The 27,950-nt window shown below is 38.3% G+C and overlaps 1 protein-coding gene across 1 annotated transcript; it reads right to left on the reverse strand.

The window, feature by feature from the left end:
- Positions 1 to 27,757, reverse strand: LOC120078637 (glutamic acid-rich protein-like). The gene is made up of 2 exons (XM_039032929.1): positions 27,078 to 27,757; positions 1 to 469 (listed from the first exon to the last, which is right to left on the reverse strand). Exons 1-2 carry the CDS (start codon positions 27,755 to 27,757, stop codon positions 1 to 3), a joined length of 1,149 nt encoding a protein of 382 aa, XP_038888857.1.
- Positions 27,758 to 27,950: the final 193 nt, after the last annotated feature.

Consider the following 27,950-nt stretch of genomic DNA (forward strand, 5'->3'; position numbering starts at 1 on the left):
TCACTCTCTATTTGGGCACATATGATAAGATGCCCTAGAATCAAGAACCCACACATCATTAGAATGTGACTGTTCATTCACAACTAAAGCTAGATATCCTTCAAAATCGATCTCGACTTCTACAGAATCAATCTCAACTTGTGCAACAGAGGCGGATGTTTCCCTTTTGTCACTCTTTTCCTTCTTTTCCTGGTTCCTTTTTATCTTAGGACATTCAGTTTTCCAATGCCCCTTTTCTTTACAGTAGTTACAAATATCATCTGATCTAGAACCTTTTGTAACTGAACTTTCTGCATTTTGACGGTCCTCTCTCATAAGCAACGTGGACTTTGTATCTTCTAAGGTCAAAGTTTCTTTCCCTCCAATATACGAGTCAACGAAAGTCTCATAAGACGGCGGCAAAGATGTCAACAGAATTAGGGCAACATCCTCATCATCAACCTTAACCTCTACTTTATGCAAATCTGACCTTTTTTTTCATTCAAGATTAACCCATAATTTTATGCTACATATTACAAGCCAATCTCATAGTTTTAAAGTTAAACACATTCAATTATCAATAAAGATGCTATTCGTTGTTATTGATCCTTAAATTACTTTCATATAGTCTAAATCCAATAAAGTAAGATCCATGGCTATTACATGAATACTGGAACTTTATGTAGAGACATAAAAATCGATCAAGTTCTATTAAATAGTATACAAATAAGGTTGGGTGCCTTATTATAGTAACACTATTGGATGCAACCTACTCTGTAGCGGTTACAAGTTGTTATAAAGGTGCTACAAACGAAGTGATCCTGATTTGTTCATGTATTGACATGAGGAGTGGGGGCGTCCTATGTAATGAGTTCGCATAAGATCGGACCAAGAAATAAGTCACCCTTACATTATAAATGTTGTTTACTGTTTAAGACTGACTATTTCGCTTAGATGATCTAGGTAACTTGATCTTAATCCTGACCTAGCTGTGAACTTCTGTTTATTCGGGATTATCCTTGGATTTTCATAGGTGATGGTTGGCTCAATAGTACCGACTCAATAAGCCTTCCATTTCAGAGGTAAGAGCAGGTAGATAGTTGGGAACATAGGGTGGAAGACGGAATTCACGCCTACCTAATTTAGGGATAGGAGAAAGGTTGTTGTCTTAAGTACTGAATCTGAATCCAGGTCTTGAACAAGGGATCTCACCCTCTAACTGGCTTGAGAGGGATCCAGTTTAGTAAGGAACAAGACGTAATATTGAGGGTAAAACAACATATTGACCCAGCCGTTATTACGCAACCTGTGAAGGGTCGATTTACTGGTTATGATTAAATCATGTAGACATAAATATATCGACAGTGAGGAGAGTGCAACTATCGAGCTATAGTGGTGTGACTTGATAGTTAATGAATACTGATTAATTTAGACTAAAGAGTCTTAGCCAAATAATCTTAAATCATTGGAGCTCATGATTTGTAGGTCCATAAGGTCCCTCTACTAGCTCATAAAACATGAACTCCTTAAATTAATAATTTGAGTTAATTTGGAATGATATCAATTTGAATTGCTCATATTGAATTTCAATTTGAAAATGTTCAAATTGAAATTAGGGTTTGAATTTGAATAAGTTCAAATTTAAATTAGAGTTTGTACAATTATATTTAATATAATTAATTAAACGCTTAATTTGTTGAAATAAAACAAAATTGGAGAGTTTATTATATTTAAATATTGATTTAAATATTAAATTACATGAATAGGATTCATGTATTAAAACTAGGTTTGTGATTAATTTGATATTTGATATTAAATTATTTAATTAATTAAAAATGAAATTAATTTCTATTTTAAATTCAATTTAAGAAATTGGATATTGTGATTTAGATTTGATTAATTGAAAATTAATTAAATCAAATTTTAATTAATTATAGAATTAATTAAAACAAAGAAATTGAAAATTTGGAGATTGAGAATTTAGTGGGTTTTTCCCACTTTTCTCAAGCTTGAGGTATTTCTCATGAAAATTGACACAAATCCCACTTGGATTCTTCAACTAGCTGCTGGCGTTCATGACTGATGAAGTGCTTGCATGCAGATGGTAACTAAAACCTACTGAATGGTGAAGAAGAAAGTGGTTTTGAAGCTGAAGAAAAGAGTTTTTTGAAGTTCATCTTCTTCCTCACAAAACCTACATTTTCTAACTTCACAAATTCACTCAAAATTTGAGTTCTACTACTCAAATTCAAGACTGAGAATAGTAGAAAAAATCTCTTTGTGGTTCACTAACAATTTGAAGCTGAATTAACATGAAAAGCAGCTTGGGTTCGGGAGAGTTCATCAAAGGTATATAATAAAAAACCCTCTTGTATTTTTCTTACAAAAGCATGCTTTTAGAATACAAATTAAATGTAATTAGAGTGCTTATGGATTATGTTTGCTTCTGTTGCATGATTGTGTATCCTATCAAGAAAACCTTAGAACTTACCTTCCGTTACTCCATCTCAACTAATTACATGAGGAAGGAAGAAATTAGAGAAAATTACAAGTGAGAGAGGTGAAAAGATGAAGAAATTGGATTAGGAGCCGATTGAGAGTGATTCTTTCATGATATCTTTGCCCTAAAATGAAGAGGAAAGATTTTATATAGCAGTCGCAGCATCGCGACGCTACCCTATTTTCCAGCGTCAAGTGGCTACTGCCTTGTAGCATTGCACAACGCTCTTTCATAGGGCATTTTCGTCCTTTCACATCCTTTTGAAGTCCGGTTGCTCAAATTAGCTCATAATTTCGAAATTAACCTCGAATAACTCGTAATGAATGATCCCACCTCCTAGATGCTCGATACCTTTAAAATCATTAAACTTAGTAACGACCTAGCATTAAGAAGAAAAAAATAGAACATTTTTGGTGCTACCAAACACCCCTAACTTAATTCTTGATCGTCCTCGAGAAAGATAGAATCACACATTCATACAAAAATATGCTTGCTCAATCACATGGGTCTTTACTCTAGTCTCAACAGTTTATAAGGATAAGATTGCAATAAAAAATAAAATTCGATCACAATCAATCAATGAAGTTCATTTTAAAATGATTCTGCTTCTATTCATGCACGAATGAGTCCAAAGCCCTAACTAGTTAAGCCTACAAAGCCCGAAATGGTTTTATAAGGCTCTTAATTCATTTTTCCTCTACTCTGGCTCGAAGGTTCAAGAGCTAAGCTTCCTAAACTCAACAATACAATGACAAACTTAAGGAAACCAAATTTACAAATACATGGTAAGAAACCCAGATAATTTCCTATCTAAAATCACATTTCTTAGTTTCTTTTCATGATTTCCTATACAAAACCTATCCAGTTCTTCCTATTTATTGGGCACCATTCATCATACACACATCCTCCCTCTTTTCCAACCCTTTCTTTCTTCCTCTCTTTGCAAATCTTTCCCTCTTTTATTTTCGTTCTATCTATCTATCTTTCTTTTATTTCAAGTTTATTGCCACGTGATAGCCCTAAAATACCTCCACACAAAAACATACGCATCCCTTTGAAATCCTCCAAAATTCAGCTGAACATGATTTATTTATTTAACTTTATTGTTTTGTTTTGTTTTTATTTGTTCATTTTTTTATTTTTCTGCAGTAAAAAGATAGATATACCCACAATTTTATTCTCTTTCTTCTTAATTCCATAATTAGAAAAGGGCAATTGAGTCCTTACACCAACCACAATGATAAACCTCTTCGACGGTTATCTGCAAACTCTTTTGTTGATCTTTCAACTTTTTCTAATTACTTTTACATTCTTTGTACTAATTTTTTATAAGTTCAGGGCCTATCAATTTTTTTCTCCCACTTCATCCCAACAAAATTGGAGTCCTACATTTTATGTTATATGCCTCAAATGGAGACATTCCGATACTTGAATGGTAGCTATTATTTATAAACAAACTCCATTAAGAGACATGTGAGAATCCTAATTTCCTGTGAATTGTAACACACAAGCTTGCAACATGTCTTCTAGAGTTTGAATCGTTCTATCTGATTGCCCATCTTCCTGTGGATGAAAATGTTGAAACGTAATTTAGTGCCCAAAACTTGCTATAAAGTAGGTTAAAATTTAAAGGTAAATCTAGAGTCTCGATCTGAGACTACAGGCATAGGAGCTCCATATAAGCTGGCTATCTTATCCACATATAAAATTTAGCCAACTTATCAAGCAATAAGTGGTTTATAGAAGAAACCGTATTGTTTTGGTCACTTTATTGACTATCATCTAAATACCATCATGACCACTTTGTGTTCGAGGAAGTACAAACAAGAAATCCATTATTATATTCCTATTTTTCATTTTAGAAAATATATAGAATGAATTTAGAAGTCCAACAACTTTTTGGCGTTCTGTGTTAATTTGCTGAAAATCAAATATTTAGATACATATTTTGCAATGATCCTTTTTCATATTAGGCCACCAATAATGTTCCTTCAAAATTCTGTACATTTTTATGTTTCCTGATGCATAACATAATTCAGCTATGAGCTTCTTCCAAAATCCCATTTTCCAAATCCAACCGCTCGACGCATATAAATGATCATATTTAATCAAAGCCCCATCACTTCTATAACGTATAATCTATACCGTTGACCTTTCCTTAGCTCTTCTTTTATTTTACTCAAAATCGAGTCTTTATGAGCTTCTATAGCTTTATTCAAGGATGAAAATATCGATGTATAATTATCGGCCACAATAGATTTACAGATATATAAATGAATATCTAAATATCGACGAAATATTCTGGAAAAAATCACGGATATTGCAAAAGATTTATAAAAAATATTGTGAAAGTTTTTAGTAAAATTTTACGAAAAACTTATTTAAGTAATAAACTATAACTTTAAGCATATAAACCAATATTAGAAGTCATATAAAACAATTTTCTCTTTCTGCATCAAAACACAGCCAATATCTTTCTCAGAAGCATCACAGATATGCAAAACCCCTCCTAAGTTACCCTCAATCCGGAAGAGAATGTGATGGCAGCAGTTGCCAACCCTTTGTGGCACTTACTGCCTAACTGACTTCCTTAACCTGCTTAGGAAACCCTAGAAATATAACTTAACATTCAATGAGCTTTAAGTATTTAAAACATTTCCAACAACCACCAGGTTTCAACGAATAACATAATTACATCGTGTATATATATATATACAGAAACATAGTTCATTGGGTCCCAACACTTAGCACTAGTCCCTATCATGAACACATATATGTACAGACATTTACAAGTAAACAACTAAACTTCTCTTTAATTGGAGTCCTTAAGTGACAGAGATGTACAGTTAACCCCTAGAGAATTGACCACGACTTGGGAAGGAGAAAACATTTAAAACGAGTGAGTTACTACCCGAGGGAGTGACCAGATAATCATAAACATCAAGCTTTAAACATAAAATTTATCAAGCAAACTCATACTTAAAAATTTTAAAAAAAATTGCTAGTAAAATTAAACATTTGTATCCTTAGTTGAGAGAAAAAAATTTTGCTCAATCCCTCAACGTCCATCCTTAGTTGTAGTGGAGTAACCTCAACACCACCAACGTCTAATCTACCTGCGTGCACATGGTAATATCTAAGTATTATCATACCTTAGGTGCTATGGCTCGGATACCTTCTCAATCTCACTGTCCTTCAGTATCGGGTTCATCATAAAAAACTTACTCATCGAAAACATGTATGCATAAAAGCATAGTAATATAAAACATATGCTTAAACATCTTTATTTCATAGGCATGAACTTCCAGCGCATGCTTGTAACATAAAGTATATAAATACTTAGACATGCGTTCATAAACTTCTTTTCAACTAGCATGTATTTATAGCCTTTTAAAACTCAGTTTGCTTGGAAATGATCATTTTAACATACTTTTCATTAAGCTAGCATGAAAACCATTCTTTTGTTTAATCATGCGTTTACAAAAGAGTTAGGAAAATATTTAGTTTGTCACTCACAGCTTTTGGCTTTCCTCCTAGGGTTGATAGGCTTTTCCTATTGACGTTAACTCCGAGGAGATGATAAACATGCTTAGCTAATGCCATTGGTCTCCTTGTGAGACTCTCTCTAAAAAAGAAGCTTAATGTTTAACTTAAGACATCTCTTTTTAGCTCAACACATACCTTCCTATGCGTTCAACACTTAGGAAAATTCTTGGTTGCTAGGGCTAACCATGCGGTCATCAAACCTTACCCATGTGCCAACGTTTGTCCTAGGCGCCTAACCAACCGCGTGCCTTCGCACATTCTGTATAGCCCTTGTGCTTAGCCCCTCACACACCTTCTTGCACAGCCTCACATGCAACCTGTCGCTTAGCCTAACGCATCCTTTGCACGTAACTTAACCCTTCGCGCACGCGTCCACCAACACCAACACCTGGTCGTTCAAGCTACTTGCTTGCTCATCCTAAACAGCTGCCTGCTTTTTCAAACCAAAATTCTAGATTCATCTTTGATTTTGAATCACTTATTTTTCAGATCTTATCTTGGAAAATTTCCTTCTACAAACTTCTTTAAAAACGTCTTAACTTGCTTATCTTAATTGAGCTCTAAATTCCTTGTGATTTGGCCGGAAACCTTCAATATTTACCTTTGACCTTCTTGAAGATTTATTCAGATTTCAACTTGAATCCTTAGAAGATTCCTTCTGACAGCCCTATAACTTCAACTACACTTAAAACTCATCCAAATGGCTCTGAAATAACTTTAATAGCATGAATAGGTTGCTCAAACCGACCCCTTGAACTGAGTTTTTCCTTTATATAGCTGAGACTAGGTGCTTCAGCTTAAGTCCAAACGTGTCAGCAGCCCACTAAGTTGGACTAGTTCCCTTAATCTCGACCGCTGGCCGACTAGAGTGGGTGACTGATGCATTATTTTATGCGATGAAATAATTGTAGGATCGTGTTGGTGGAAAATGCTTTGAGCATGCAAGTTTTCTCAGTAAGATCCAAGTATAAATCCTACTGAGTTACCTGGTAAGCCCAAGTCGAACATGATAACGGGTAGAAATGCACGTTATTACAGTACTAAGTTATTAAACAATGAAGGTTTGCATTGATAAAATATGTTAGATTGCATCCAAAAAGCATTAAGTTCATAACATTGCGGTTGCATGCGTTCATTGCATAAAAATAGTTAACTTTTGTAATTTTGTGCAGAATATGCGTTGACACAAGGCGGAAAGCGAAATCACAAGAAATCAATGGTTGAGCGCAGCATTACCGCAAGGTTTTGCAGTGATTTGTGCTCGCACACATCTGCTCAAGAAGGATTGCCGCATAGAGCCAGCGCAACTTGGTGGGCGCATCTGGGTGAAAAGCATAATTAATCACGATGGGATAAAAAGCTGATGACGGTCGAATCCGAATTAAGTTGATAAGCCGCTAACGATAACAAATACACTCAGCTTTTTGGTGACATGTTAACACAATCACAAATAAGGAGACCACATTATATCATTCTTATCTCTAGGATGACAAACAAAGCTTATCTCTAAGTCCCTATCTCTTGTTTATGCAGTTCTGATCTTGCTTTTTCGAGTCCAGATTCTAACCTAGTTCTCTCGAGACATTAGGTTCTTTCTTTATACTCTTTCTTGAGTAACTCTAAAGGGTATTTTGTACAGCATAAAACAAGACAATCGCAAGCAATGAACTTTCTAAGTCATGTTAGCTTAGTTCTTCTCAACCCATTTGACTAGTTTAGCTACTCATGCATATTAAGAGAGTAAACAGATCTAGAAATAGGGCTTCCATTGTATAGATATGAAGATGAAGTACAAATTAACAATGCGAGTATAGAATAAAGAGCCTGGAAGCAATCTCTTGCTGCCAGGCGTTTACACTGTTTTTCTACTCGTGCTTAAAAGATAATCTCGCTCTCGCGAGAGTCGACCCGTTCTCTGCTCCTACACCTCAAGGTTCTCTCTTAAGTTGCCCTGAGTGATGTCCAGCACCACCACTCTTCTCTTGCTCCGCCTTAAAATGAAAAGGAAAACTATGGACAGAGGCGGGAACTTGTGGAACAAAAGATCGTTAAAATGGTGAACTGATCAACTTCTTTTCTGAAGACTGCCCTTGGTATTTATAGAGCATCATGGTGAAAGGCGGCTTCTCTCTCATGGTTGTACAGATGGGACGACTTTAATTCCTGACTGATAAGCCGAATAATTGTCACCGAAAAGCTGAATGTACTTTGTGATCGTTAATGGCTGTCAACTTAATTCGGATTCGACTGTCATCAGCTTTCTGTCCCATCGCATTTAATTAGCCTTTCACCCAGATGCGCCCACTATGTTACGCTGACCAAGTTGTGACGGTCCTTCTCAGGCGAATGTTTGCGAACACAATCATCGCAAAGCCCTTGCGGTGAAGTTGCGCTCGACCGATGATTTCCTATGATCGCAATTCTTGCATTGAGTCAATGCATATTATGCACAAAAATAAAAAATCAACTGTTCTAATGCGATGAACGCATGTGACCGCAATATTATGAAATTAATGCTTAATGGACCAAAATTAACATATTTCATCAACACAATCCAACATTGTTTAAGAACTTAGCACTATGATAACGTGCATTTTTGCCCGTTATCACACCCCCGAAATTTAAACAATGCTTGTCCTTAAGCATAAGCTAAAGATTCCTTTAGCAAGTCAACCGCAAAGTTCTTTTCCTAGATTTCTCAAGGATACTTCATTCAAATCCTATATGCCAAAATTTCCTTAAGTCTATTCTTAAAATATTTCTAAGACCTAGGGACTGCAAGCTTACCTTTCAAAAGAACTTTATCAAATTCTAGAACATCACATGATTTATTTCAAAAAGAAAATTTTCAACCGGGGTGTCAAATGATTTTATCCTTGCATAAAAATTTTCTTCATTGATATTTTTTTTCTGACCTTGCGCTGATCCAAGTGCCTTACCTTTGTTTTGGCTTGCCCCCACGAGTTTCATGCGGACATCCAACCACGAGCAATGAACTCTTTCTCAGACTAAACTCATACCTATTTGACAGTGGAGTTGCGGTCATTTGTTTATGCGTTGATCCTGGTGACTTACTTTCGTTTTCGCTTGCCCCCACAGGTGTCATGCGGACATCCAACTACGGGTAAGTGCCTTTCATAACTTAACTCTTATCAGCATGGGTTTCCCATTGCATTGACAGTGGAGTTGTTATTCTCAATTTTTTTTATTTTTTTTATGTAGCAAGGTCGAAAATAAATACCTCACCCCCAATTTTTAAATGAGGCAATGTCCTTATTGCCAAAAGATTGAAATGAGTCGTGCGATGTTTTTAGAATGCTTTGTAAAGAAAGTTTGAAAGAAAGCTAACAAACCCCTAACTTCTAGAAATATGTCATGAGGTGACTATCTTAAGACTAAGTTGACTTTGGTATATACAAAAAAATAGAAGCATATTTTTCATCATTAAAATCATACTTGAAAAAGAAACAACATGCGGTAACCTACTAAATTTATCTAAGTCAAATGATTGTAGTGATCAAAGAGGATGCGATGATAAAACTTTGAAAACTGAGATGGAATGTGATAGTGCAAAATTTGAAATAAAGATAAGGAAGAATACACTCAAATTTTGCGTTGTCGCCCACATTGTATATTGACACATCCATCCTTGCGGCGATCTATCTTTTGTGGATTGCGGTCATAGAATAAGATAAGTGACTTCTTCACATAACATCCCCGCAATCCAGCGCCTCGATCGTTGCAAGAAAAACAAAGAGAGGCTCAAATTATTTTAAACAAAATAAAACTCGTTATCGCTTTTTTCTTTTTTTGTGAAAATAGAAATAGGAATAGTAAAATAAGGATAAATCAAGATTGAAAAGATATAGTGAAAATTCCGAATGTAGAGAAGAATTGAAGAATTTATGCTTCCCAAAACTTGCGCCCTTGATGGATTGCGATCGTTTGATAACGTAGGGACCACCTACTTCCTTCTTTATTCAAAGTTCTTTAGTTCCACGGAGTCGACTTGGTGATGCCAGCCTTCTCCATGATACGCCTTTACTCGCTGCCCATTAACTTTGAATATGTTGGTTCCGTCATCATTTGATAATTCAACCGTGCCATGCGGAAAGACTTGTCTAACTATGAACGGTCCAGACCAACGTGACTTTAGTTTTCTCGGGAAGAGCCGCATATGTGAGTTGAAGAGTAAGACCTTTTGCCCGACTTGGAGGTTCTTACCGCATATGCGTTTTTCATGCCAACGCTTGGTGCACTCTTTATAAATCTTTACATTTTCATAAGCGTTGTTCCTTCATTCTTTTAGTGCAACCAGTTGCATTTTTCGGGCTTCTCCTACTTTCTTCAAATCAAAGTTCAGCTTCTTTACCGCTTACAGTGCCTTATATTCCAGCTCCAAAGGCAAATGACACGCTTTACCAAATACCAACACATATGGGATCCTTCGTCACTTATGGTGGCACGGGGAGTGCCAAAACGAGTGAAAATCTATTTCTTCAGGAACTGGGAGACTACCGACGCATCACTTGCAGCGCATGCTGTTGCCTCTACCCACTTGGAGACATAATCGACGGCTAATAAAATATAATGTTTCCCATTCGAAGGAGGGAATAGTCCCATGAAATCAATCCCCCATACGTCGAATAATTCAAGCTCCAAGATAGTGTTCATTGGGATTGTATTTTTCCATGAAATGTTACCTATGCGTTGGCACCGATCACATTTCATTGCGTAGTCAGCCACATCTTTGAACAATGTAGGCCAAAAGAATCCACTCTGTAAGACTTTGGCTGCGGTGCGTTTCCCTCCAAAGTGCCCACCATATGGTGAGTCGTGGCATTTTGATAATATGCATTGTTGAGCAGCATTTGGTACGCATAATAAAAAAATCTAGTCTGCACCTCTTTTATACAGATTCGGCTCATCCCAATAATAATGTCTGCATTCATTTTTGAGCTTCTTCTGTTGGTGATAGGTGTAATCTTCGAGAAATTGTTCGCAAATCAAATAATTGACTATGTCCGCATACCAGGGCAATTCTTCTATATGGAACAGCTGCTCATCCGGGAATATAGCACTCACCTCAGACTCATTGCGGTCAACATCAAAATTTTCTAGTCTAGACAAGTGAGCCGCAACTTGATTCTCTGTCCCCTTCCGGTCAATTATTTCTATATCAAATTCTTGAAGGGGAAGAACCCATTTGATCAGCCTCGGCTTTGCATCCTTCTTTGTCATTAAGTATTTGATCGCCGAGTGATTAGTGTGGATGAGTACCTTTGTTCCCAAGAGATATGCCCAAAATTTTTCCAACGCAAAAATTACAGCCAGGAGTTCTTTCTCTATGGTAGTATAATTTATCTGAGCAGGATTTAATGTTTTACTCACATATGCGATGGGATGCAAGATTATTTTTCTCTTTTGCGCTAAAGCGGCTCCCATCGCATACCCGTTTGCGTCACACATTATTTCAAATGGCAGTGTCCAGTCCGGCGCAATCAATATGGGTGCGGTAATCAGCACATTTTTTAAAACTCTGAATAAGTTGAAGTAGTTGTTGTCAAACTCAAATTTTCTGTCAGCCTCTAACAATGCACTCAATGGTCGTGCTATTTTAGAAAATTCTTTGACGAATCGTCTGTAGAATCCAGCATGCCCCAACAAGCTTTATATAGCCTTTACGCTAGTTGGAGGTGGAAGTTTTTCAATTGCTTCGATTTTTGCTTTGTCTACCTCTAACCCATCCTGAGAGACCTTATGTCCCAACACTATGCCCTCTTTTACCATGAAATGGAATTTTTCCCAATTAAGCACCAAATTTGTCTCTTTGCATCTTTTCAGTATCTTCTCCAAATTGGCTAGGCAGACTTCATAAGTGTCCCCATAAACAGAGAAGTCATCCATAAATATTTCCACTGAGTCTTCGACATGTGACGAAAAGAAAATGTCCCATATGAGCAGGTGAATGTAGTATTGTCTTGATATTTTGGAGCTATCATAATTTGGTTGTATCCGGCATAAGCATCCAGGAAGCAGTAAAAATAATTTCCAGCTAGACGATCTAGCATTTGGTCGATGAATGGCAGAGGGAAATGATCTTTCTTTGTGGCCGCATCAGCTTGCAGTAGTCCATACATATGCGCCATCCCGTGATGGTCCTTTGCGGTATTAATTCGTTGTGTTCATTCGGGACTACCGTCATGCTGCCCTTCTTCCACACACACTGCATGAGGCTGACCCACGTTCTATCTGCTATGGGATAGATAATGCCCACATCTACCCATTTGATAATCTTCTTCTTGACGACCTTCTTCATTGCAGGGTTGAGTCTGTGTCGATGTTCAATTGTTGCTTTGTGGTCATCTTCAAGACGAATACGGTGCATGTAGTACGTAGGACTAATTCCTCTAATGTCGGCAAGCATCCAGCCAACTGCTTGCACATGTTTTCTGAGAATGCTCATCAACGCATTCTCCTAATCTTCGTTGAGCACAGAGAAAATGATAACTGGCAGCTTCTCATTCTGCCCCAAAAATGCGTACTTTAGATGGGTTGGTAAGGTCTTCAATTCAAGTGTTGGTGGCTCCACTAAGGAAGGTTGCGTTATTTTTCTTTCTTCTTTTTTTGTTGCCTCTTCTTCTTGCTTTGCGATCATTTCTTCTTCCTTGTTTGCTTTTGTTATGATCGCATTGCAGGCAGCAACGGATGCGTTGGCATCCTCTTCTTCATTCTCTTCATCAAACTTTTCTTCTTCAATCAAATTATGGTCATCATTAGAGTCATGCATGTCTTCTTCATCCGGAAACTTCATGACATGAATTATGTTAAACTTGAGCTTTTGTCCGTTGATGCTCAAAGTGATCTCCCCTTTATGCACATCAATTTGAGCACGACCCGTTGATAGAAAAGGTCGCCCCAGAATGATGGGCACACCTTTGTCGGCCTCGTAGTCTAAAATGATAAAGTCAGTTGGCAGGATAAATTTGTCAATTGTTATCAGCACATCCTTCACCTTTCCCTCTGGATGCACCAGAGATCTGTCGGCCAGTTGGAGAGTCACTGTTGTGGGCACAAGTTGCCACACATTCAATTATCTGAAGATTGACAGAGGCATCAAATTTATGTTGGCTCCCAAGTCACATAGGGCTTGCCCGATGTATAGCCCTCCTATGGAACAACGAATGGTAAAGCTCCCAAGATCGCTCATCTTTGGTGGAATTATTTATTTGGAACTTTACATTAACGCCATCGTAGCAAATTTTCCAGCTCCTCTCTTCTTAGTTACCATATCCTTTATAAACTTGGTGTAGGTAGGCATTTCCTCAATCACTTCACTGAAAGGAATATTAACATGTAATTGCTTTAACATAGAAAAGAAGCATTGGTACTATACCTCTTCGTTCTTTTTCTTCCTTAGTCTCTGTGGGAAAGGGGGTAACTGAACTTTCAGGGTTCCCGTTTCAGTTGACTTCAAGGTCGACGCAACCTCCGGTTCTACTACTTTTTCTTCTTTTTCTTCTTCTTGCGTCACCGCAATCTCAGGTTCTCCTTCCACAGTCTTCCCACTGTGCAATGTCACAACCTGACATTGCTCTTTACCTGATCCCCTCGGGTTGCGTGAAAGTTCAGTTGAACTTGGCAGAGCCCCTTACAGTCTACTCTTCAGCTCACTCGCAATCTGGCCCATCTGTAATTTGAGATTGCGGATGGACGTAGCCTGACTTTGAAGCACGGTCTCGTTTTTCTCTATGTATTGCTTCAATAGGCTCTCTAAAGACTGTCTCTTATACACATCTAGATGTGTATAAGAGACAGAAATTTTGTTGTTGATTATTCCAAGCAAAATTGGGGCGGTTTCTCCACCCGGGGTTGTAGGTGTTCGAAAAGGGATTATTTTTTACAAAGTATACAGATTCTGGATTTTGCGGGCAATCTTCCATTGCATGCCAATCACTACAAGCCGCACACCTTGCAGTGTTTTGACTGATTGCATTGATTTGTTCTGTTTGCGGTGTTGGGCTGCTAATCGCAATTCCTTTGATTAAATTCATCATTGTGGTCATCTGGTTTTGTAGTAAAGCAATAGCACCACTATTTGCGTCATTGTCTTTGAGTCTCAATCTCTAGTCACTCTCTTTCCAATCTTCATGGTTCTTAGAGATGGATCCAAGATATTCTTCGCCTCGTCATATGTTTTGTCAAGCAGACCACCAACGGCTGCCGCATTGGCAGCGGTCTGCGAAGCAGGATTCAAAAGATGATAGAAAATCTCAATTTAAAGGCAGTCTGGCAACCCATTATGTGGGCAGTCCCAGACCAACCTCTTAAACCTAGCCTAGGCATCGCTGAGTGATTCGTCCATGTATTGTTCAAATTTTGTGATAAGTTTCCTTCGTCTGGTGTTCTCAGTCGGTGAAAAATACTTCTTCATAAACTTCTCCACGGCCTGTTCCCAAGAAGTGATCTCTCCCAGCTCGAGAGAATATGCCCATTTCCTAGCCTGATCATAGAGAGAAAATGGGAACAATGTTAGTCGAACTTCTTCGGCAGAGATATTCGGGAACACAAAAGTATTGCAGATTTCAATAAAGCTTCGGAGGTGAACGTGCGGGTCCTTGCCATGCCTTCCTCTGAATTGATCTACAGTCTGGATCATATGCAGCATCACAGGCTTCATTTCGAATCAGGTTCCATCGAGGGCAGGCCTCATGATTCCTGGAGAGAAATCATAGAGGTTTGGCGATGCATAGTCCCTAATGGGCCTATTGCAATCGTTTGCCAACAGAATTGAATTCGTCATGACATTGTTATCATTTGGTGCTCCATTTCCAGGCTGCTCCACCATCTATTCTTTATCTGATTGTGGTTGTTTTTGGTGGTCTCTCGATCTCCTTCTAAAGGTCCTCTCAATCTCCGGGTCATAATTCGCCAGAGATTGAGAATCTGCAAAGAAATAAGAAAAATTACCATTAGCACTATATTTTGTCGAAGTCCCCGACAACGGCACTAAAAACTTGATGCTTGGTTTTTATGAAGTGGAAATGTGGATGCTATGCGTTGACGAAATTATGTTCAAGTTTCCCCAACGGAATCCAAGTGTAAATTCCTCTAAGTTTCCTGGTAAGTCCAGGGTCGAACATAGGGACTTGTGAAAACAAATTGCATTGGTAATTTTATGAAGGACTTTGCAATAACAGAAGAAATAAATAAATTGTTGGGTTTGTTGTTTGCGTTGATGAAAAATAAATAAATGCGGTGGAGTTTGAAAAGAGTTGGTAAATGGGAGATGCGATGAATATACAGTGAACGGGTTGAGAAGGGTTTCAGCTAACACTTCTTAGAATGCGTTCGTGCCTTGCGACCATGGCACATGCATACAATAGTAAACCATCTCTCGATGCGAATGCTACGGCTTCTAATGCTAGAACACATGCGATATATGCGATAAGTCTATAGGACCTATAGATAAGCCTCTATTCTTATTTATGCAATGACAGGTTAACACACACACAAATAAGGATGCATGCGATGCAGGTTGACAAACAGAGCTTATCTCTAAGTCCCTATCTCTTGTTTATTCAGTTCTAATCTTGCTTTTTTGAGTCTAGATTCTAACCTAGCTCTCTCGAAACATTAGATTCTTTCTTTAGACTCTCTCTCGAGTAACTCTAAAGGGTATTTTGCATAGCATAAAACAAGACAATCGCAAGCAATGAACTTTCTAAGTCGTGTTAGCTTAGTTCTTCTCAACCCATTTGACTAGTTTAGCTACTCATGCATATTAAGAGAGTGAACAGATGTAGAAATAGGGCTTCCATTTTATAGATATGAAGATTAAGTAAAAAATAACAATGAAAGTATAGAATAAAGAGTCTGGTAGCAATCTCTTACTGCCAGCCGTTTACACTGTTTTTCTACATGTGCTCAAAAGATAATCTCGCTATCGCGAGAGTCGGCCCGCTCTCTACTCCTATGCCTCAAGGTTCTCTCTCGAGTTGCCCTGAGTGATCTACGATGCCACCATTCTTCTCTTGCTTCGCCTTAAAATGAAAAGAAAAACTATGGACAGAGGCGTGAACTTGTGGAACAAAAGATTGTTAAAACGGTGAACTAATCAACTCCTTTTCTGAAGACTGCTCTTGGTATTTATAGAGCATCATGGTGAAAGGCAGCTTCTCTCTCATGGTTGTACAGATAAGACAGCTTTAATTCCTGACTGATGTGCCGAATAATTATCACCTAAAAGCTGAATGTACTTTGTGATCGTTAACGGCTATCAACTTAATTCGGATTCAACTGCCATCAGCATTCTGTCCCATCGCGCTTAATTAGCCTTTCACCCAGATGCGCCCACCATGTTGCGCTGACCAAGTTGCGGTGGTTCTTCTCGGGCGAATGTTTGCAAATACAATCATTGCAAAGCCTTGCGGTGAAGTTGCGCTCGACCGATGATTTCCTATGATCGCAATTCTTGCATTGCATCAACGCATATTCTACACAAAAATACAAAAATCAACTCTTCTAATGCGATGAACGTGTGCAACCACAATATTATGAAATTGATGCTTAATGGATGAAAATTAACATATTTCATCAACGCAATCCAACATTCTTTAAGAACTTAGCACTATGATAACGTGCATTTATGCCCATTATCAGTACACTCAGCTTTCAGTGACAAATATTCAGCGCATCAATCAGAGAATTAAAGCCATCCCATTTGTGCAATCATGAGAGAGAATCGGCCTTTCACCCCGAAGCTCTATAAATACCGAAGGCAACCTTTAGAAAAGTGGTTCAGCAAGTTCAGATACTTGGATAATTTTTTTTCCATAGTTAGAATAGCCTTGTTCTTTGATTTTCTTTTTTTTTAAGGCGGAAGTGAGAGAAGCGAGGTTGTGCCGATAGATCGTTCCGGTGAACTTGGGAAAGTGTCGGAAGCGTCAAGATCAGAGAGAGGGCCAGCTCCTACGGAAGTAGGATTATTTTTTTAACAGAATAGAGTTGACAATGTAAAAACCTTGGGAAGCAAGGGATTGCTACCAGGCTCTCTATCCTTATCTTCCATTGTTATTTTGTACTTAAACTCATCTATAGAAATTGAACTCACTTCTTTATATCTGTTCACTCTCTGTTTATTACGTATGAGTAGTTAAATCTGTCGAATGGATTGAGAAGCACTTAGCTAGTATAACTGAGAATCTTCATTCTATGCGATTATCTTGTATTATGTATGCATCATTCGTCCATTAGGGATACTTGGAATTGTAGTCTAAGGACAGGATCTAGGCTTGGAAAAGCTAGGTTAGAATTTAGGCTCGGGAGAGTCAGATTAGAACGCATAATTAAGAGATAGGAGCTTAAGAATAAGCATTGTTTGCTATTAACGCATCGCATACATCCTAGAGATAGGATATGATTGTATGCAATCACCTTGTCTTTGTGTACATCTTGCATCATCACATAGGAAAAGAGTAGAGACTTAGGAATAAGCTCTATAGACACTGTTGCATTCAACACATGCGTCCTAGAAGTAGGAGCACCGCATTTGCATTGGAAAATGATCTGCTATCGCATGAGTGTAGCATGATCGTATAGTTTGACGCATCCCCAGGAAATGCTAGCGAAAGACCATCTCAACCCGTTCCACCGCATACTCAGTGTATTTATTGCATAATCGAACTTTTCTCAAATTTGTCGCATACATTTATTTTTATTACCGCAACAACAACCCAAAGAACTAGTTGATTATTTGGTTACCGCAAAGTCTTCTTAGAAATTACAACCGCATACCATTTTTCTCAAGTCCTTGAGTTTGCCCCTGGACTTACCAAGAAACTCAATGGGGTTTATACTTGGATTCCACTGAGAAACTTGTTGCTCAACGCATTTCCATCACCACATTTCATTCCATATTTTTACCTCATAAAATAACGCATCAAGTTTTTGGCGCCGTTACTAGGGACTTCGGCAAATCAGATTTGGGAAAAGAGTTAATAATACGGGAGATGCGATGAATATGCGGGGGAACGGGTTGAGAAAGGGTTTAGCTAACACTTCCTAGGATTGCGTTCATGTTATACGATCATGCTACACACATACAATAGCAAATCATCTCTCAATGCAAATGCTACGGCTTCTAGTTTTAGAACGCATGCAATATATGCAATGATGTCTATAGGACTTACATCTAAGCCTCTATTCTTTTCTATTCAATGACAATTGACACACACACATACAAGGCGACCGCATATTACCATAACCTATCTCTAGAGTGCATGCGATGCATGTTGGCAAAAAAAGCTTATCTCTAACTCCCTATCTCTTGCTTATGCAGGTCTAATCTTGCTCTCTCGAGTCTAGATTCTAACCTAGCTCTCTCAAGTCTTAGGTTCTTTCTTTAGACTCTCTCTCAAGTAGCTCTAAAGGGTGATGGGCAGAACATAAGACAAGATGATCGCATGAAATGAAGATCCTAGGTCATGTTAGCTAAGTACTTCTCAACCCATTCGACAATTTTAGCTACTCATGCGTATTTTACAGAGAGTGAACAGATGTAGAAAAGAAAGTTCCATTCTATATATATAAAATCGAAGTATATAATGACAATGCGGAATAAAAATAAAGAGCCTGGTAGCGATTTCTTGCTTCCCAAGGCTTTTACACTGTTCTTCTCTACTCTGCTCAAAAGATATTCTTGCTTTTGCAAGAGTCGGCTCTCTCTCTATTTTTCTACGCCTCCAGGGTTCTCTCTTGAGCTGACCAGGACGATCTTCTAGCGCCTTTTCCCTTCTCTCGCTTTCGACTTCTAATTATATGAAAACTAAAAACAAGAATTCTAAGACTGAGCGAACTAACTAACTGAACGAAATCCTTCACTGAAGATGGCATTCGGTATTTATAGAGCTTCAGGGTAAAAATCTTCTTCTCTCTTATGATTGCATTGATGGGATGGCATTAATTCTCTGTCTGATGCACCGAATAATTGTCAACGAAAAGTTGAGTGTACTTGCTACAGTAGGTCGTTAACGACTTGTCAACTCAATTTGGAATCGATGGTCATCAGCTTTCTGTCCCATCGTGATTTATTAAGCTTTCACCCAGATGCGCCCACCTTGATGCGCCGGCTCTATACGACCATATTCTTGAGCACATTTTCGAATGCAAAGGATCGCATAGCCTTGCGGTCGCAATCTTGAGCATATTTCCGCAAGAGCAAACGATCGCATAGCCTTGCGGTCGCAATCTCTTATGCGTTCGGATGTTAATTTCTTCGGATCGCATTTTCGCCTTGCGTCAACGCATTTTCCTGCATAAAAGATATAAGTTAGCTGTTTTAATTCAATGGACGCATGTGATCGCAATGTTGTGAACATAGTGCTTTTAGATGCAATATTGTATATTTTTATCATCGCAATCCTGCATTGTTTTATAACTTAGCATTGTAATAACGTGCATTTCTACCCGTTATCACACCCCTAAATTTAAACAATGCTTGTCCTCAAGCATAAGCTAAAGATTTCCTTTAGAAAGTCGACCACCTTCTCTTCCCTAGATTCTGAAGGATACCTTATTCAAATCCTATGTACCAAAATCTCCTTAATTTTTATCGAGGTCTCTTCTTAAAATATTTCTAAAATTTAGGGACCGTAAGTTTAACCTTCAAAAAGACTTTACCAGATTCCAGGGCATCGCATGATTTATTTCTTAAAAAAAACTTTTTCACTTGGGGTATTTTCAAATGTTTTTTATCCTTGCATATTTTAGACTTTTTTTTTTTATGACCTTGCGCTGATCCAAATTCCTAGCCTTCGTTTTGGCTTGCCCCCGCATGTGTCATGCGGACATCCAACTACGAGCAAGGTACTCTTTCTCAGTCTAAACTCATGCCTATTTGGAAGCGGAGTTGCGATCATTTATTTATGCATTGATCACGATTCCTACCTTCGTTTTGGCTTACCCCCAAATGTGTCATGCAGACATCTAACTACGAGTAGGATCCGATCGCAACAATGTGATTTTTATTTTTATTTTTTTTGTAAGGCTAAAAATAACAAGGTCGAAAAATGAATACCGCATCACTAAATTTAAAATGCAACAATGTCCCCATTGCTAAAAGATTGAAAGAAGTCATGCGATGTTCTTGGAAAATTTCGTAAAAAGTTAGTTTGAAAGAAAGCTAGTAGACCACTAACTTCTAGAAATATTTCATGAGTTGATTGTCCTAAAATTGAGTTAACTCTAGTATATATGAGAAAATAGAGGCATGCGTTTCATCATTGAAATCATAATTGGCAAGGAGAAATAATACAGTGACTTACTAAATTAATCAATGTTAAATGATTGAGCCGACTAAAGAGAATGCGATGATAAAATTTTTAGAGTTAAAATTATTGGATTTTATGTCCTAAAACTCGTAGTTTGTAATATCATATTCTTGTTTAATAAAGCTGTTATAGAAAATCTTTAGTAAATTTAATTCTATATTCATGAATCCAATAAACTAAGGATCCGAGGCTATTAAGTTTAAGTTTGAACTTTATGTAGTGACATAAATGTGGATCAAGTTCAAATATATATAGCCAAAATTGTCTATAGTATATGAATAAGGTTGGATGCCTTATTTTGCGGACACTATAGATGCGACCCATTTTATAGTTAGTACAAACGATGTGATCCTAAACTGTTCATGTGGAGATATGAAAATGGGGGCATCCTATGTAAAGAGTTTACATAAGACTGAACCATCAAATAGTTACTTTTACGTTCTAAATGCCGCTTAATGTATAAAATTGACTATTTTGTTAATTGATGACCTAGGTAACTTAATCTTAATCCTGAGCTAACTATGAACTCCTGTTCACTCAGAATTATCCTTAGATCTGCATAGGTAAGGGCACTTATTATCGCTGACCCAATTAGCCTCCCATTTCAGGGGTAAGATCAGGTGGATAGTTGGGAACATAGGGTGCAAGACGGAATTCACTCCTACCCGTTATAGAGATAGTAGATAGGTTGTTCCCTTTAGTATTGAATCTAGGTCTTGAACAAGGGGCCCCACCCTCTCATTAGCCGAGAGGGGTTCGGTTTATAGGTTAGACCTTAAACCAATTGTTCATTAGAGAATCAGTTGAACTTAAAGAATAAGATGTAGTCTCGGGGGTAAAACGGTTTTTATGACCTAGCCGAGAATACGAACAACCTGTGAAGGATTAACTTACTAATCATAGTTATATCAAATGGACACAAATATATCTATAGTGAGGGCAGTACAACTACGGGACTATAGTGGAATGACCCGTTAGTTAACGAATGTTGATTAGCTCCGTCTAAAGAGTTTAGCCAGCTAATCTCGGATCGTTAGAGCCCATGATCTATAGGTCCATTAGGCTCCTCTACTAGCTCATATGGAATAAACTTAGAACAGTATGATAGAATAATTCGAATTGTTCGAATTAGGTGCAGAGAGAGAAACCGACAAGTATATGTGATATAGTTATCAGTTTTTTGGTTTAGAGATACAACTTTAATATTTAAATGTGATTTAAATATCAAGAATATGAATACGTTCATATTCGGAAGCTCGGAAATAATGAAAATGGTCAAAGATGTAAAAAGTCAAAGAGTTGACTTTTGACTTTCAAAAGTCAAACTTTGATCAACCTTATATTCAATTGTGATTTGAATTTCGAAAAATGAATGTGGATTCATGCTCGGGAGGTCAAAATTGAACAACACAGAAAAAATCATAAAAAGTCAAAATGTTGACTTAACTTTGACCAAATGACTATTTTGCCCTTTGACTAAAGTTAATGGGAATATCCAAACTTTTGTTAGATAATTCCACTAACAAAATAGTGGGCTAGGTGTTTGTAACGCAAATTTTAGTTATATAAACTATGCGTTGATACAAATATGGATATGAATGAATGAACAAGTCCATGCGATACCACTTTTAGATATGCGTTAATAATGAATATTCTTGTAGTATGCTGTACGTTGTCACAGGTTTCCTTGCGTTGGAAAAACTATAATTCCACCGCAAATTTCTTGGTGTGATCCGAGGTTGAACACAAGGACTGTTTGAGGTTATTGAGCTATGTTTGTGATACATGCGATCAGGGGTTTTTCAATTTATAAAAGAGTTTTGTGTACAGGTAATTAAACATGCGATAAAGTAAGGTAAAACGGTAAAGATGCGATAATAAAATAAATTGCAATAAAATAAACCCAAGCTAAGATGATACAAGATAAAGGTTTCATGATACAAGATACCGAGGTTGAGGCTGACTGTGATGATTATACAAAGATCGTGTTATGCGGTGGCAAGTCTTATGTGTGAAGAAGAAAGAGAAAAGATAATTAATACAAACAGCGTAAGTTCCTTAATTGCGTTAAAGATACAAGTACGGTTCCGTTTTTCGCTTGGTGTACACCTCTTTGTGATCGGCCATGTTCCCACATCTTTGTGGTGAAACAGGGACAAACGTAAAGAACGCAAGGTTGCTTCCATCTCTGTAACTGCTTCTTGCTTTAGTTAATACATTCTTCTAACCTTCTCTCGACAGATCATAATGGCATCTTCACTTCTACTCTCACTGATGAGGATGCCGTCTAGCATGCCTTAGCTAAATGCATTTATCTCTTTATCACAGATTAAATTACTCGTTTAATTCATATTAATTACCAAGGGATTAAGAAAACTTTATGGAGAAAACGATTAATGGAGGAACGGAAATAGACAGAGAAGTGGAAATGGAAATGATCGAGACATTCAATAAAACTATTTAGCGTCTGATACATGATTTATGAATGAAGAGACTAAAAGAATGAAATACAATTGATGAAATAGAGTTAGAAACAAATACAAATAAGCGTCAACGTCTTGGCGCCGATCTGGATAAAGATTTGCTTGCCAATGTGGATGGATCTTGTGGAAGGATGAACTTCCCTCCCAGGCTTGCTCAACCGGTAGCAGGGATCTAATCACAGAGCTTCACGACGGGGATTTGGCAGAATTGCACTGAGACTCACCTCTCGGCCTTGTCTCTTCTCTTCCCTGATTTCTTCCGATCAATACTCAGCTCAGCCTCTCTCTCAATAATCTAGCATCAATTAGCCCTCGTATCAAGTATATCTTCTCTGAAATCTATGGGGGTATTTATAGGTGAAAAGCTTTGACTCTTTCCTTGTGGACCCTACTTATTGTTATGGAAATTTCGAAGATGGAGGAATAAATATTCCTTCTATTATGCAATCAGACCGTCAAATATGCACAACGGTTAGTTATACACGTGTCACAATCCTCTGCATTTGCGTCTCTCAGCTGCATCTTTCGATCAGTTGCTCGCATGCAGTGTTGTTTTTATTACCGCATGCGGTTGAAATTCGGCTCGGAATAGACTGTCGCATTGCGCCATCATTGCATTGAATGTCTCTTCAATGTGGTTTGACGGGCGCAATGTGACAGAGATGCGTTATTCAGTTTCTCGTTGAGCCTTGATCGCAAACGGTGACTTGGTTTCCTGCAAAACAGAATAGAAATATCCTCTTCTACCATCTTGATGATGTTAGTGGGTGTAATTGCGATAATTCATAAGTATTGTATTTTTAAGCTAATTTTCATACAATCGACGCACATTCCTTCTCTTTTGGCTGCAATATCTAGATAAGACAGCATAAATAACTTGTATCTCTACAAGTTATCACACCCCCAAATTTAGATTTATGCTTGTCCTCAAGCATATCTTCTACTAAAGCAATAATACTAAATTCCTCTCCTATATTTTTGCATCGATTGGTTCCTCCGAATATTACACTTAGGCACATTACTTGACATCGCAATTTCCTTCTATCCTTGCTAATTCTTAACAAGCCCTACTTAATTCTTCTATTTAACAAAATTTCTGCTCAAAAATGCTTTTCTAGTTTTTAAAATAGAATGTTTATCTCTTCTTTGTCAAAAAAACTTGATATATCTATATGCGGTGGTCAAACTTTGCGTCATTTATTAGAGATTGTTGGTCATGGTTACACTCTTCGTTTTGGTTTGTTCCCACGGGTGTCATGTGAACATCCAACTACGATTGTGTGCCAATCTCAACTTTAACTCATGATATTCAGAGGAGTTGTCTCTTATATTCTTTTATTTTTCTTTCTATTTCATTTTCATACTACGTTGTTCTTGGAAACCCACCTTCGTTTTGGCTTGCTCCTACAGGTGTCATACGAACATCCAACTACGAGCAGGCTTCTTTCACAACTAAACTCTTATCAGGTTTGGATTATTTTTTAGGTTTTCCCTTACGCTGACATTGGAGTTTTGCATAAATAATTTTTTTTAAATGGAAATATGCACGCATTTTCTTGAAGATCGCATATTCTTGATCTTATCTGCTCAGACCTTCCCCACCCCCAAATTTAAACATAAGCAAGGTCCTCATTGCGCTGTTTGGATAGACTAGACAAACACTTAGAAGAAAATTTCAAAAAGAAGGTTTGAGCAGAACTTTGAAAGATAAAAGGTAAAGTACTGCTAAACTAAAAATTAACTAAGTGTTAGTCAGAATTTACAAAGTATGAAAAATGTTGCTAAGTATAAACATATATTACATCATGGCAGCGCAATGAATAATGCAAAAAATAAAAGATCAAAACATTGAAAATATTGTCAAAGGATGATAAAGAGAAAGGCACGGGAAGGAGTGAATATGTACTCATTTGTATTGAATATTAAAAAAGTATACAAATAATTAAAAATTAACGCAATACAAAATTGTTTCCTGTACAAAGAATCAAAGAATTTAATTAAATAATGAATTGAATAAAAAAAATATTGCAGAATGGCCGCATAAAAAAAATAGAATGTAATGATTATTGCTAAGGAGCCGGACGATCAGGAGGAGGATTTCATGGTGATGTAAAAGAAGTCTCTTCATAAAGCAAGTGCTGCCTGAGATGCAGGGGCACCAATGGACGATGAAGGTAGGCTGTTAGAAAATTAAAGTATTCATGGTTGCGCTTCGCAAGTTGTCTTTGGTGGCGGTTGATTGTATGAGTGTTGCGATGTATGTTGATCAACGCCTCCCTTGATGTGGTAACACTATGCTGAATATTATCAACTTGCTCCATTACTACATCAAATCGCTGATCGAAGTAGGCTTGTTGTTGGTTGAAGAGTTGCTGCTATTGGAAGAGAAGTTGTTGTTGTTGGGTCAGAAGTAACCGCATTTCTACTAACTCAGCAGCCAGGGAGGTTATGGAGGGTTTTGCTGCATGTTCGTTAGATCATTTGGGGTGGGCGGAGTGCTTTTACCAAAATCGTGTGGGTCATTCAACTTGCTGGTGGTTGGAATGTAAGGTTATGGTGAGAGGCTTGCGGTGAAGTAGGGCTGCTAGGCGAAAAGTTGGAGAATTTGGGAAGAGGAGAAAGATTGGTAAAGTGTTTCATGGAGTGGAGAAGAAGGTTATGCGAGTGGGCTTGGAGGTATTGAAGGGCGAATTACCAAGGGAAAGGTCCAAAGTTCTGATCAGCGTTTATGATCTTGCCTTTTCTTTTCCCTTGTCTTCTCTGCATGGTCTCTTAGGCTTTAGTTCCTGCATTGTATTGAGGTCGATTGCGGGCCTCTTTAAGGGTAGCTCAGGGAAATGTGGGAGTCTTTGAGGAGCAACCTCAAGATCTTTATGTTGATGAGGCTGTGGACTTAGCATAGGCTATTCAACGATGCCTATGCCCATTGACAGGCACAGACTTGAAACAGTCCACGAAAAGAAGTACTGTCCTCAAATATACCCACCAGTGCTCTGAGCTGTCTTCCGAATCAGTTCGCCCTACGTCAATCCATCATGACTCGATCCTTGATATAGTCTTGTCATGTGTGGTTGGGATCACCGCTTTCTTGACCAAGTAAACCCAAAAGCCTTCCCTTCGGAAGCAAAGACTTAGATGCAGGTACAGATTCCTTTGAGTGAAACCGACCACTTCGTGCCCGGTTGTGTTAATACCTCAGCGCATCCTCCATCTGCTGCTCAGTGGGGTCATCAATAATTTTGTTCCCCGTGCATCCAGGTTATCCTTACATTTAGTATATCTCATTGATGTCCCTTGTGCTGAAGGACAACCGTTTCTCCTTTGAAGGTCACCACGTCTCTGGTTTCATGTAGATGCCCTCTGTAGAAGTCTCTCACTACCTGCGCACAATAATGGCTGGGCATTGGCAAAATGTGTCCAAGCCATGTTCACAATCACACTTGGATGAGGTCAGATAGTGGCGTTGGCGCAAGATAAAAGCCCATCTCTATCAGCATGTCATCATTTCTTTTCTCTTCGATGGACGCTTCCTTGCCAATACGGGCTGGTACTTTCTGCGATTGCTTTGCCATTTTTCTTGCCAATGCAAGACAGAATGCTTGCCTTTGTCTCTTCTCCTGCTCTCTTCGTTGTTCCTTCTTCTCACAATCCGCGAGTTTCTTACCCTTCTTCTTTTGTAAGCGCCTCCTATTAAATTCGCGCTTATTCTCCTTCTTTCTTTCAAACTCCTCTCCTCTTCTTTCTTCTTTCTTTTTCTCTTCCTCTTCTTCTTCTCTTTCTTCTCTCTCAAATTCTTCTACAAATTGCTCGGAGGCTAGCAACAGATGTTGTTCCTTCTCGTGCCTCCTTATCCCTTCGAGCCTTGCGAGCTCATTATTACTGCGCATTTCCTTATCTTGTAGTCTTTTTCTACGATTTTCTCTTCCATGATGAGTTTTGCGCTTCCATTTTCTCCTGTTTCTCTTCTTTTCTTTTCTCCTTCTTTCCTGTTCTTCTAATGCGATGATTCATCTTTGAGGGTCAATAGTAGACCCTTGGGCGCATTCTCCCTGCGATGTCACATCAAGGGGTATCTTCTCCTTCTTCGCCTTCCTCCGTCGCAACCATTTGCGTTGTTTCAGGTTGCACTGGCACATCCAAATCTGCTATTTTCCCCCTTTCCTCCTTAGTGAGGTTTGTTTTCCATCATTTTCCGGGCTCGTGGCCCTTTGCTTCTTTTCTTCCTCTTTTCTTAGGCACCTTTTTTCACGCTGGTGCATTTTTCTTTCTTCCTTCTCTTTCTTCTTCATTTCCTTCTTGGCTTCCTCATCTTCGTCATCATCCTTCTTTTCTTTATTCTTTTTCTCCTTGCGATGATGAGAAGAATCAGCCTCTCCAGCCTTTCTCCCTTTGCTTTTCTTCTTTTTCTTTTTCTCTTCAACTACTTCTGGTTGCGTCTCCATTGCAACCTCCTTCATCGCAACTTTAGCCACCACAATCTCTTCCACTGCAACCTTCTCCACTGCAACATTGGAGGTTCCATCATAGGTTTCTGCGTTGGCAGTTACCTCAGAAGTCTCTAAGGCCAGAATGCCTCTTTCTATCTCGTCTTCATTCATCACTGCCTTCGGCACCATCACCTCTTCATTTACCACCATCACCACCTCCTCCGTAGATAGTGGTTGGTTTACAACCCCTGCCTCGGGTAATCCCTCTCCTTGCTCCAGATTACTCAGCATGTTACCAAACACCTCCGTATCATCGCGTCTCTTTTTCTCACTCTCAGTTGAAACTGGTGTGCTCTCCGTGCTTTGCCCCCTCTTGAACTGAGGAGGTCTGACGGCTAAGGGGTTTCTCCAGGTTCTACCGGCGATTCTCGAGACGATGTGGGGTTGAGCAGCAAGTCTGCGATTGGCAGCGAGGAATGTTGCCTCTCGCATAGCGACTTGGTCAAACGAAGGGGTTGATGGTGAAGCAGAGTGTTGAGAAGCTTGGTTGAAAGAACTGAAAATTCGTTAGGTTTCTAGGGAAGAAGAAAGCTTTGTATGCTGGGCGCTAGGGTTTTCAGTTTGCAAAATAAGGTAAAAAGTTCACAGACAGGGAAGGGTTCCTATTTATAGGTTGGGCCGTAGT

This window comes from Benincasa hispida, chromosome 1 (genome assembly GCF_009727055.1).
Source record: "Benincasa hispida cultivar B227 chromosome 1, ASM972705v1, whole genome shotgun sequence".
Lineage (NCBI taxonomy): Eukaryota > Viridiplantae > Streptophyta > Magnoliopsida > Cucurbitales > Cucurbitaceae > Benincasa > Benincasa hispida.

Excerpts from the sequence above, each read along its gene's own strand:
- LOC120078637 (XM_039032929.1), bottom strand. The coding sequence starts at position 27,757 with ATGCGAGAGGCAACATTCCTCGCTGCCAATCGCAGACTTGCTGCTCAA. Across the intron at positions 470-27,077 it reads ATGCACCAGCGTGAAAAAAG|GTCAGATTTGCATAAAGTAG; the intron begins GTGCCTAAGAAA and ends ATGAAAAAAAAG.